Below are 14035 nucleotides of genomic sequence, written 5' to 3'. Positions count from 1 at the left end.
GTTCAATAGGATGTTCATTAGGATCCAATAAGAGGGGATAGATTTAATAAAATTTAATAAAAAAGAAAATGCACATTGTAATGCAATATTTATGAATATGGAGACACATTACACACAATGTGACTGTATTTTCATTACACACATAGTTTCATTACACAATACATACTTAAATATAAAATGCCTCAAAACAGAATTCACAATGTGACTGTATTTTCATTACACACATATACATGTACATATATACACAGAGATACAGAAGTCTATGGGTGGCAGAATCCAAAGGCATTTTCATTTCCTTTCTGTTACTGACCCTCTTTGGGCTGGACCCTCAAAACTGGGTCTCCTGTCCAGTGTCGCTCACGCCAGTAGAACAAAACCAGGTTCGGTAAAGCAACAGCACTTTATTCTTTGGCCAAAAAATGGAGAAGGGTGGACTCGTGTGCAAAAGACACCTCCCCAAAGGGAAGTGAGTGGGATTCTTTTATAGGGGATCAAGGGATTTATGTGCAGGTGGTCAGGGCAAATGGGCAGGGGGTTTTGTGAAGAATTCAACAGTTTATTCAAAGAATTGGTTTTGAGCACGCACAGTCTTTGGCCATGCTAGAATATGCTTCTGCATACACTGCATGTTCAAAATAATGGTATCTAAATCCCCGTAGGTGGAGAATTTAGCAAAGGTAAAGTAGGATTAGGGATGTGGGCTTAGTGAACATGCTCTGGGATGGTGGCTTTCCTGGCTGAGACAAGGCAGGAACTTGAGGTTAGCATTGAGATGGGTTCTTGCTTTTTCATTGGCTGGGAAATTTGTGGTTCATCACTGAGCAAGGGGGTGATGGCTCTAGGAGCTGGAGTTTTTAGCATCTTAGCTTCTTTGCGGGTGTTTGCAGTTACATTTTTCTGAAAATAAGTACAACTCAAGCAAAGACAGGAGTTAAGTAGAAGTTTTTAAGAGCAGCCTTCATCAGACTTTATCCTGGTAACATTTCCACTCATTTTTTTATATTTTATAAATTTTGGACAATAAAATTGTGTTATATTTGATACAAAATTAAAATATTTGTAATGCCATCAGGTGATATTTTAAGAAGAAAGGGAAGGCAGGATTTAGAGAATGTCTTAAAACTCTAGTTATTAGATAAAAGGGTTACAGTCTTGATAACAGATACATAAACAGAATGTGCCAGATATTTTTAATTCAATTTTATTGAGATATATTCACATATCATACAATCAACCAAAGTGTACAATCATTTGTTCGCAATACCATCATATAGTTGTGCATTCATCACCCCAGTCTATTTGTTGAACATTTTCCTTCTACCTGAAAAAGTGAAAATAAGGATAAAAAATAAAAGTAAAAAAGAACACCCAAATCATCCCACCCCCACCCTATTTTTCATTTAGTTTTTTGTCCCCATTTTTCTACTCATCCATCCATACACTGGATAAAGGGACTGCTATCCACAAGGCTTTCACAGACACACTGTCACCCCTCGTAAGCTGCATTGCTATACAATTGTCTTCAAGAGTCAAGGCTACTGGGTTGTAGTTTGATAGTTTCAGGTATTTATTTCTATCTATTCCAATGCATTAAAAGCTAAAATGGGTTATCTATACAGTGCATAAGAATGTCCACCAGAGTGACCTCTCGACTCTGTTTGGAATCTCTCAGCCATGGAGACTTTGTTTCGTTTCATTTCTCATCCCCCTTTTGGTCAAGAAAGTGTTTTCAATGCCACAGTGTTGGGTCCAGATTCATCCCCGGGAATCATATCCTGCGTTGCCAGGAGGATTTATACCCCTGGGGGTCAGATTGCACATATGAGGGAGGACAGTGAGTTCACTGCTGAGTCGGTTTAGCTAGAGAGAGAGGGCCACATCTGAGCAACAAAGAGGTACTCTGGGGGAGACTCTAAGACACAATTGCCACATATTTTAATGGAAGCAAAAAACAAACAAACAAACAAACAACAACAACAAAAACTCATGAGATTTTAGGTAGAAAAACTAAGAAGAAAAAAGTAACCACGATTTATAGCTTAGAAAACTATAGTATAGTTTTGCCCCTAATGAAAAGTGTAAAAAGGCAATAAAGAATCAACTTTCAGACCACATGAAATACAGAGAGAATTGTTATTACAGGCATAGGAGTGTATTAAATTGTAGAGGCACTGAGGAAACAGACATGAATTCAGAGCTGAAGCAATGCAACTTTTTTTGGTAACCTTTGGGTCTTTCATGATTTGTCATTCTTTTTATCCTTCCTACATTATTTGTTTACTCTATCTTATCTTTTCTTCTTCCTCATGTGATTTTGAGAATTTCAACCTAGAAGAGTGAGCAATACAGAAGGCAGGATTTTCAGATAATATCTAAAAGAGATGGAAAGTAGCAGAAGTGAAGGGACAAAGAGCTGCTCAAAGTCTTGCGATTCCGAAGGCAGAGAAACGAAAGATAGCCTTGTGTTCTACTGAAAATTCAGAATAAAATAAAGAAAACTTTAAAAACCTACAAATGCAGTCTTGCCAGAAACTTTAAAAATATTTTGATTTAGCAAAATATTTCCTCCACCATTTGCTAATTATCTGGTTGTGTGATAAATATATGTGGAGAATCAAATTCTAGAAAAATACCTTGGTGAAACATTAACAGTCCCTATATATGAAAACTGTTTTGTTTTAAAGATGGATAAACTGAGATTTCAGAAGGATGGAAAATTATACAGGTGTATCTTTAGAACTCAATGGTAAAATCACGTTTGACAGTTTTATTTTCTTGTTGACTCCAAGATTTTCTATATAGAGAGACATATATATATGTGTGTGCGCATATACCTACTAAAATCTTCTTAATGCATAATTTATTCAATTCACATAATAAAAGATAGTTGTCTATCTGGTTATTGAATGTTTTATAGAACATTGATGAATTTCTACTGAGTTTGCCTTTTATGACTAGTAACCTGAAGTTTGAGTACCTATCTGTTGCTATTCTTAGCAAGAAATAAATAAGTGAAATTGTAATAAGTGTTTTACACAGATAACTTCTGAAATTGATGGGAAGTCATGAAATTTGATTCTGTAACTCACAATTAACAGACATGCATTTATAGTCCTGGTATGATGAAATCATAAAAATGTGCATTTGAAGGAAAGAATTGGCTTCTAAAATGCAATTGCTCTTTAATGCATGGTAAGTAGTTCTATCTAATCATCTACAAATAAAATTTGGGTTATTTGTTCTTGCAATTTCTGTTCCACTTATCATTAGTAAGCCAGTATAAGTACCAAATTAAACACAGTTATAAATACTACCAAAATTCTCAAACTTGGTTGCCCTTTTTTTTCTTCTTTTGTACTTCCTTGTTCTTTGTATAGATTCCTATTAGGATAAAGTGAGGCCATGGGATTCACAGATTATGAACAGACATCAATATTTGTCTAAAAATTCTACATTTAGCCTTCTCACAAAAAGAGGAAAAAGAGGACAGATTGTGAAAATGTTTCCCTCTTTAATATGGTACATAGTGTGAACTGATGCTGTTGGCCTGATTTTATTCTAAATTGTATCATCTTTGCAATGATTCAAAACATACTAGAAGTATTTAGGGAAGAGAAATAAACTGCCCGCTGTGGAAAAGGTCACATCACGCCCACTTTGTTCAATTGTATTCACTGTATATGAGCTGCTCCTTGCTGTGCCGTAATTGATTTAGTTTGTACTTCTTCCTGAGGAAGGAAGTATGTTATCCTTTATGTTATTTTTTAAATACATTGTCAAATGATTATCTTTTGTTACTAGTGTATGGTGAATGAGAGTTGACAGTATTAAAATTTATATCTAACAACTTTTACTCTGAAATTTGATTAAAACTTGAAATGATTTCAGAATGCTTTTAATCCTTTAAATGATGCTATTACTCTGGTTTATGTAGGAACTCTATTATTTTGCAGCTCAGTGTGGTGGTGCTATGTCAGATTTCAGTGGAGTGATCCTCAGTCCTGGATATCCTGGAAACTACCCCAGCAGTTTAGATTGCACGTGGACAATAAAGCTGCCCATAGGCTTTGGTATGTATATTAAAGACATGTGAAAGAGCTTCCAATATTCATTAACACATTTTTGAAAAGAAATATCAATGTCTAAAAAGAATGTATAAAATGATCAGTTTAGTTTATGAGTACATACAATTATGTAAATTGAGGAGTGAAAGTTGACTAATTACTGCTTAAGCCAAATACATTTGTACCAGGAATACTTGAATAATTTGAAAGAATCTGGGACATTATACTTACATAGATATATATTCTGTTATTTTTCAGTCAGTAGTTATGGATGTAGCCTAATTCAGCTTTATGTAGCAATGACAAATTCAGTGTAATTTTTATGCATAATTTCCATTTGTAAATCTTTTCTTATTGTTCTAACCAAGTAGTACATAGAAAAATTATTTTCTAGTAACCCATTGAATTCATCTAAATTTGTAATTAATCAGAGTTTATGCTTGAAATGTGCTACAAATTTTCCATTGCTAAGTTTAAATGTCCTTATAATACCTTTTCAATTCTAATAGTAATTTCCAGTGTTATGAATATATTAAATTATATATTATAATTAATAAATCCTTCCTCACCCATATATATCATTAAAATATTCTCTTATACCTTCTTCAGATCCCCTACATCTGAAAATGCATAAATAGAAGTACTAGGTTTAAGATAGACTTTTTCATTAAATCAGAGAAGACTAATATGAGCAGAGACACTCCTTGAAACCCAGGTGGCTTTAGGGCAGTTAAGAAATTCTGTATTATATCACTTATCAAGGACTGAATCTAGGCTTCTCATTACCCAAAAGCATTGATAGACTCAGAATATTAATACATCTTTCAATATTTTACATAAATTAACAGATAACTCATCATTTTGACAAATCTTTACTTAGAGTATCTTATATTCCTAGCACTGTGCTAACTGCTCATGATAAAATGGACAGTAAAAAGAGATTTTGTACCTTTTCTAGAGAAAATCCAGAGGAGGGGACAGATAGTTAAAAATGTTATTACAGTAAAGTAAACTAAGGGACCTCAGGATTGTGCTTAGTGGGGACATCCAGTCTAGCCCAAGAAATGCAGAGAAGTCTTGACAGAGGAAGCTCTTTAAAGGAGATCAATCTCTGGGGAGCAGGAAAAATATTCTGGGTAAACAGAGTGACACAGGGAAAAATGCAGATGAGAGAGCTAAAAAAGGCTGAACACTGTGTGTGACTAGTCTGAGGTTTGGGAGTGAACGAGAAGCCAACAAGAGAAGGATTCTGGGGAAATTCTCAATCAGGAACATTCTGGCTATAATGTGGAAACCCTAATTTGAAGTTGTTGAATTCTGTGTTCGTTGACAGAAAGAGAATACTGACATAAATGAATCATGGATTTGAATCAGTGTGGCTATTCTTATGTGTCTTCTACACTAAGAGGGCTTTCAGAGCTAAATGAATTATTTTAAAATAAATTATTAAAAATATTTTCAATATTTGATATTATAATTACAACATAAAATTCAGCAAAACTTCAAATACCAGTTACCAATACTTTCTTCATTTTAAAAAGTAAGTTTGTTAAAAAATAAAAAGTAAAATATACATCTCTAATTTAGAGATGAAAATGTGAGAGACTGTTTCTGGTTTGAACGCATTTAAAGAACCCCACTGTTTTGACTTTTGGTGAAATCAAATACTATGTCTAATATTTTTGAACAAGTAATTTATAATTTTTTTAAAGAAAAGTGAATACATCTCAAAACTTAAAACAGATTTCCTTAAGCATCTGTGAATCAGTTATTAACAAGATAGCTTGTGGAAAAGTAGTTCAAGGGAAAAATTTTAGAAAATGTACATCCTGATGCCTCATAAATTAGCATGTTCAAGGTTCCTAGAAGTTCATCTGACTGTGCGGAAACTTGCTTAATTTTCCAAAGCATCATTTCAATATTTGCCAAATTGACTTTTCCATGGAACTCTTTTTTATCATCCAGTAACAAAGTGTGACTTTACTGGGAGCCCTGGTATAGAAAGAGCAAAAGCTTGGGAATAAGAGTACCCAGGTTTGAATTTCAGCTCTGTTAGCTTGCTGTGTATATGTGGCAGATTGTTTAGATTTTCTGTGCTTCAGCTTGTTCATTCTTATAAGTAATTGTTAGAATTAAATAAGTTAACAAATATAAGCACTTAAAACTGTGCCTGGAAAAAAAACCCTCAGTAAATGACAGTTTTTACTATTAATAATTTGGAGAATGGTGGTAGAAAGAAAAATGTCAAATTAACTAGAATTGAATATTAACTGAACTAGGCAAACATCTTTTAATTAGCCTTTTACTTTTTTCAATCCCAGAAATACTTCACTCTCTCATATTTTAGTTCTGTTTATCAAGATATTAAAACTATATTGCAATATGACCATATAAAACAGTGATCGCCTTATTTATTGAGGCTATTACATAAAATTCAACATTTCTTCTGAGAAGCAAACTACTAAAAGGACACACCTGTAAATTAAATACCCATAAATGATATTTTGAAGTAGTTAATTTATCCCTTACACATTAATAACATCTAATGCAGTGGTAGCATCTGATTATGTTAATATATTTAAAATTTTGCAATCCTTCTGTGGCCCCAAACTGGACTTTTGCATAATAAAAATTACTGAATGACTTTTTAGCCATTAAAAATTGTTCAATACTTAATTGGTTTTAAAGTGTAGCAAAATCACTTTCTTGATCAGTTTTGCTACAGTGACATGATAAAATGAAACAGATTTTTGCTTGTAACAAATAGTGAGCATTTGAGAGTAGTATTCTGTTACTTTGAACCATAGCAATGTAAATTGTCCTGTGCAGACAGCAAACCCATGGCCCAGGTCTTGAGAATATACCTCCTGACCTAAATGGAAACACTGAATGTGAATTTCTGTGTGTGTGTGTGTGTGTGTGTGGTGTGTGTGTGTGTGTATGTATATGTATGTTTAATTTGGGGAAAAATGTTTTGTTTGTTCTTTCTTCTTTAGGAGTGCATCTCCAGTTTGTAAATTTTTCTACAGAGACAATACATGATTATTTGGAAGTAAGAAGTGGATCCTCAGAAATTAGTACTGTTATTGGCCGACTTAGTGGTCCTCAAATGCCGACTTCCCTATTTAGCACAACCCATGAAACCAGCTTATATTTTCACAGTGACTATTCACAAAACAAACAAGGATTTCACATTGTTTTCCAAGGTAAGAGGAATAATTAAAAGTGAAAGCTTTTTTAAACCCCAAATCAGCTATTAGAAATCTTTACCTAACTGTAAGTATTTTCTATATAATGTTTTTAGAAAGAGAAAGAAACTTTCACCAAGACATGCTTCAATTAGGAAGATTTTTTTAAAAGTAATTTGTAGACAACTAGGTGGTTTCTGAAACCTTAGAAAATTATCTCCATGAATAAAAGATTGAGTTTGTCTTAATATATAATCAAATTAAACAAGGTAAGGCAATTAAGCAAAGCAAGCTAGTATCAAAGATTTATCTTTGCTTTTATTTCAGATATGTTGGAAAGATATTTTGTAGTATTCACATGTTATATTATATGTAAAATTATTTTCTTTTACTTTATAATAATAGAATAATATGATATCCCTTGATCTCTTGATCTCATTTTGTCTCCATGAGAATAAATACTTTAAAAATCATATTGTGTTAGACTTATCTCTAATATAAAATTGCTGTGTGACTTTGAGCAGGAATTTTACCACAGAGTTTTACCACAGAATTTGGACTTAAGTAGACCTTGGCTCAAATGCTGTTCAGTCTAATGTGTCCTGGGGGTCTGACTCCATTTCCTCACCTGCGTAAAAGTTAACAGTAGTACCAACTGGATAGGTCATTTTGAACTTTATATTTTAAAAATGCTTGTAAAATATGCATGTAAAATATGTACCATAATGCATATCACTACAATTGATCAGTATATTTTATATATTGTTATTATATACCTTATATCTTACATTTTAATGTCATGCTGATATTTTATGCAAACAGCATAGATACAATGACTGCAATTTTTAATCAAAGTAATTTAAAACTTGCTTACAACTCCACTCTAACTATTGAAGAACTTCATGAGAGTGTGATATTTGGATGTGAGCTCCATGACAGCAGGAGTCTTTATTGTTCACTGATGTATTTCCAGTGCCTGGAGCAGCAAGAGCACAATAAATATGTGCTAAATAAAAGTATACACCTAACAGGAACTTGAAAGTAGGTAAAATAGACATTGTAAACATCAAGTTATATGAATCTAAAATAATTACAATCTGTATTATACTTGAACACAATTTAAGAAGACCACATTACACATAATCTTTTGCATAAACTCAGAGTCATTTCTACCACCTCTTAGTAGAGAATTAGCAATGCTCCCAAGGAGTGGGTTATTTCAGACACAAGTGGGCTACTGATTGGGTTTCTGTATTCTTTGCTGCCAGAAGGTTCAGAGCCAGATCTGTGGTCCATCTCTAGCAAGCATACAAAGCATTATGCCAAATATTTTGTTACTCACTTTACCTGGCTTCATCTTTTTTCCTACCCTCACTTAACATTTGCCTCCAAAAATAATGTGCTTATTTGGATGATATAAAACTAGTTTTTGAACTTTATTAACCCTGTTTTTTTCAAATTTCAGTTGCTATGTCCTTGAACAATGATTTATGATTGACATGATAGAGAACATAGTGTATAAAATTATGTTAATACTCTGACATAATTTTTGTATTATTTACAGAAGCCATAATGTATTACAATGATGACTATGTATAGTTTGTTTTAAAATTACCTCTTCTTTCACTGCATTTAGATAACTGTACTAAAGGCATTGATAGCAAGTAGGTTAATCAATACAGATTCACAGAGTCAGTATCATTTTTTTAATTGATTTTTGTGTTTCGCTTTTAAGAACTTTGTAAATTTTGGAAAGAGGCATAATCTACAATTACATAACTCTTACTGATGTTCTGGTTTTCAAAATTAATGGTATGCTGCCAACATTGTCAGATTTGTTAAGTCCTGTATTACATATGATATTATTAAGGAAATTTTTCTCCTGAGCATTTAATATCAATACTCTGCACTTCCTTATTAAAGTGAAGGTCATAGAAAGGTAAAACATTGTACAAATTATCACAGGATCATAGATTTGTCCTTTCCAGCTTTCAAAATTGTCTTTTAAAATGATCACAAACTGAAAAGGCTTATTTAATTGTACAATATTTTACAATTCCTAGGAATAAAATGATACATTATGATTGTCTTGAATTCTTGAATTGGAATGAGAACTCTTTTGGATTTTATATTTTTGAGTGGAAAACTAATTCAAATAAAGAAGACAAACTGAGAGTTTGATGATTAATTCTGCAATCTCTAGTCGGAAAAATTGGACTTACAGTCTAATAAAATGCATAAGACTTTTCAATTTCAAATATATATGCATTTTTTTGATTTAGGGAATATAGATTTTTAATTGTCATTGGTAAAAATGTCTCTGGTTGCTAGCAATTTAGATTTTATTGACTAGAATATAGTTGGGAGCTGCTTAATTATAATGTTCCAAATATTTATAATCCATAAATATGCACATGTTCATATATTCAGAATTTATTCAGCAGTGTTTATTGAGCACTTACCATGTGACAAGCAGTGGGTCATATTTGGACATACAGTGATAAACAAATAAACAGGAACTTCAGTCTCATGAAAAATGTAGAACAAAGGCATCCTGAACAAATAAACAGGCATTTGCACTGCAGTGCTAAAAATACTATAATATTTGAAGTACAGAATCTATTTTCAATTGGAAGGACATTTGTTTCCCAATCTTTTATATTAGTAAATAACTTGGAGAAACTAAACAGGGATACCATGGCTTGCTTCTTCTGAGAAAAAAAAATTTGGTAAAAAAGTTCATAAAGCCTCAGAATTAGGTGTCTACATATGTTTTTGGTTTTCACTGTTGTTGTTTTGTTGTTGTTGTATTGATGTCATGCAGTGTAACAAGGAAGCAATCACAATCTATGTAAGCAAATCAGAATATGTTTAATTAAAATTGTGGCTGTAATGTAGGTTTACATTTTCATTAAATCTTATAATCTAGATAGATTGCATGAATTGGGCAAGGAAACTGCATTTTTATGAATTTTATTAACTTCTTACATATAAAAATAGTAGACACGAGAAGAAATTCATATTATGCAGTTATTGGCATCATTTATCATAAAACTGAACTACTGTTTATAGCCAATTACAAGCAACACAGCATTGATTTTGCAAGTTGCAAATAGTACCCATCTGTGGTCTTTTGAAATTCAGAGAAGAAAAATGTCTCTTTTTTTACTTTTCAAGCATACCAGTTGCAAAGTTGCCCTGATCCACGCCCATTTCGAAATGGTTTTGTGATTGGCAATGATTTTACTGTGGGTCAAACCATTTCATTTGAATGTTTCCCTGGATATACATTAATTGGAAATTCAGCTTTAACTTGCCTTCATGGAGTCAGTCGTAACTGGAATCATCCACTTCCAAGATGTGAAGGTAAGTTTCTAACTGGAAGCTTTCTTTTGTCAACTGTATTTAATGTTTTAGAACTCTTTGTTGTCTTTCCAAACTGTCTGTCTTTCAGTTAGTACCCAGATCCAAAACTTCAGATCATTTTCATAATTGATAGAGAGCTTAACCTTCCCCATTGGAAGTAAAAATAAAGTTGATTAACACCTCAGGGCTTTTCCTGTGTGTGTGTGTATCTATGTGGGTGCATGCATATGTATTTAATAATCATCCTTATATAAATCAATAACCCAGATTCTGCTACTGAATTCGAATTCCTGTTCTTTAGAAAACTTTTTAAATAAAAAGGACTTGAATCACTTACACATTATTTGAGAAAATAAAAGTTGAACAGTGTATGCATTGATAAAGTTTTTGAATAAAATAGAAGGCTTAACGTAATTTACTAATCTAAGGATAGTTACAACTATATAACATACCTCATATGGAAAAATAAATAGAAATTGACTATATTTTTTGCATAGTAGCCAACTTAATTTTGTATCCATCAACTGAGGTAAAAACACAACACATACTTGAATATTATACTGCTCATGAGGTATGAAGTTTTTGCTTCTTTCTCTATAGTTATTATTTTTAACATTTTTGTTTTGCGTCTTTTCTCTAGCTCTTTGTGGTGGGAATATAACTGCAATGAATGGCACTATTTATTCTCCTGGATATCCTGATGAATATCCAAACTTTCAAGACTGTTTTTGGCTCGTAAGAGTACCCCCTGGGAATGGCATCTACATCAATTTTACTGTCCTACAAACAGAACCAATCTATGATTTCATTACTGTATGGTAAGCCAGGACCATTGTTATTGATTGATTCAACTATATGTAACAGTGGAACAAGGTAGGAAGGAGTGAAACTATATTACAATCCTCTGTTACAAATTGCCATCTGATATTTGAATCAATGTGAGTAACTGGGGGTGACAGTATATGTTTTGTAGAATGAGGCAAACAAGAGAAATAAGTTTTGGCTTATTTGCCACACGAAGTAGCTAAAAATTGTAGAACAAAAAACTCAATGGGTGAAACATTTTAAAGATGTTATTAAATTAATCTGCAAACAGGGAACTAAGAGTAAGTTTAGGGTAAGAATGTTCTCTATTCATAAAAACCTATGAAATTTAAGAGCCTATACTGAAAGCATAATTATTTTATATCATAATTTAATTTCTGTCCTAATAATTTGTTATGAAATAAGTGTATTATTATTGTGCTAATTGGAACATCTTTATTTAAAAATACTTTATGAAGAAAATTTTTTTTATTAATTACTGACAATTGGTTACTAGAACTAATGTATGATGTCTAAGATTCCTTCTGACTTTAATAGTCTTATGATTCCCAAGATTGTTGCTGAAGAAAATAAATGAGGGGGCAAACTTCAAGCATTTAGGAGAACTATGTTGTGGTTAGGAAACCAAAGACAGTGTAACTGATTACAACTGAAATGGGTATATTTCATTTAGGTAAAAATGTGATCTATATTTATACTTAATAATTTAAAATATGTTTTCACCTAAACAAACATTCAATATATGCCAATATAATTTCATCTACTACGTCTTTATCATCTCATATGTCCTACTTTCATTAAACTTGATGTAAAATTCTATATAAAAAAAAACGTCTCTCTCTTTCTCTCTAAAAGGGATGGGCCAGACCAAAATTCACCTCAGATTGGTCAATTTAGTGGCAATACTGCATTGGAATCCGTCTATAGCACTTCAAATCAGATTTTAATCAAATTCCACAGTGATTTCACAACAAGTGGCTTTTTTGTGCTCAGTTATCACGGTTGGTATTATCTAAGAGTTTCTGTTTCACTGGGTTCTGTTTAAATTATACAGAAAAAATGAATGTAATATATTTTAACAAATGATTGAAAAGGTACTAAAATTTGATACCTTTTTGTCATCAAACTTCAGCATTTCAAATACATTTATTTGCAAAGGATAGCGTCTCCTAAACATTTAGAGGCATTAAAATGTGAGCAAGTGCAAATAGGAAATAAATCAGTTGGTAATTACCCAGCAGAAAATAATCCTTTTCTTTTCACATGGAAACCTATAAAAGAGAACCAGCTGTTCATATCTTATTGCATGTAATTTTGAGACATCAGTAGATTTTTCAATCTGTAATACCTCCTGTGACGCTTTCTGAAATTAGCATCCAATATCTTTATACTGTGTATCATATCACTCATTCATTTATACCCGTATTTCAAAACTGTATGTATTCTAGAATCCTATAGTCTTAAGTTACTATTCAGGTCATTAAGTTCATAGCTTTCACTTCAGTGGAATGATTTATGAAATCTCAGTCTTATTTCTTTGTATAGAATTGCTCTGGGTCCTGTCTTCATAGCATTAACTTTTAGAAAGGACATTCAGAGGGTTTTATAGAGAGCTTTTATTTTTTTAATTTCCTCCTTCTTTTATCCCAAATGGACTCTATTCTATTAATAAACAGGAAATTTTTATTTTTAATTATTATATCATTTTGTCTGCTGTGACCACAGACCCATTAAAAACACATATAACTTTGTCAGACCAATTCTGAGAGTATTTTACAAGATCAATAATCTACCAAACTAAATTTGTGAAAACTGTATGAAAAATTTTAAAGATGAACATGCACATTGTCCATTACATGAATGTACCATTTAATGCTTTTCATCTTTTTTAACACAAAAAATAATGAAATGTTTCATAGCAAAGTTTACAATCCATGAAAAATATGATAAACCAAATATGATTATGCTTACAGACATTTAAAGCACATTGAGATTGAGTATAGACACGTAGTCAATGGCTCCTGTAGTGACCCTCAACCACCAGAGTGGCATATGTACTCCAGCACAGCCAATTAGAAAGTGAGGTAGGCAGGTGGACTATACTTTTATTCAGGCTGCATATATTTTTTAAATAACTCATATGCCTCTAACTACTGAATTGATCATTGATGCTGACATAAGTTTGCAGCAATAGCATTGTTATTTTGATCCATGATCATAACTCAAGAACCAATAAATTAAATAATTTTTTAAATAAAAGAAGTTGAATTCGTTGCTGGATTGTATCATGTATTTTTTATTTCTTCATGGATCTCTGTCTAAATTTTTATTTTTTATTTTGTGTCTTGCCTGAAAAAATGATAATCAAGGGATTATTCATTGATGGACTATAAATGCTCATAAGATAATCTTATAGGTAGCATAAATTTTTTTGTAAAATTTAGGAGATACTGCAAAAGGAAAATATTGACAAAGAAATGGATATCAGTGTGTGTGTATTCATATAGGAAATATATGGATGACAGAATGTATGTTTATACACATACAGTGAGGTGATATGAGAATGAGAATACATATTCTCATTCTAAAATA

At 32.1% G+C, this 14035-nt stretch overlaps 1 protein-coding gene across 8 annotated transcripts in view; it reads left to right on the top strand.

Moving 5' to 3' along the window:
- The window catches only part of CSMD3 (CUB and Sushi multiple domains 3), a 1408207-nt gene that overhangs the window by 1278807 nt on the left and 115365 nt on the right, over positions 1-14035 (top strand). For all 8 annotated transcript variants that reach the window (XM_037802758.1, XM_037802757.1, XM_037802756.1 and 5 more), the window contains 5 exons: positions 3954-4070; positions 7061-7270; positions 10430-10618; positions 11259-11436; positions 12299-12444. In XM_037802758.1, coding sequence (XP_037658686.1) covers positions 3954-4070; positions 7061-7270; positions 10430-10618; positions 11259-11436; positions 12299-12444 — 840 coding nt within the window. The remainder of the gene's footprint in view (positions 1-3953; positions 4071-7060; positions 7271-10429; positions 10619-11258; positions 11437-12298; positions 12445-14035) is intronic.

This window comes from Choloepus didactylus, chromosome 14 (genome assembly GCF_015220235.1).
Source record: "Choloepus didactylus isolate mChoDid1 chromosome 14, mChoDid1.pri, whole genome shotgun sequence".
Taxonomy (NCBI): domain Eukaryota; kingdom Metazoa; phylum Chordata; class Mammalia; order Pilosa; family Megalonychidae; genus Choloepus; species Choloepus didactylus.
This window is presented reverse-complemented; position numbering and strand designations above follow the sequence as displayed.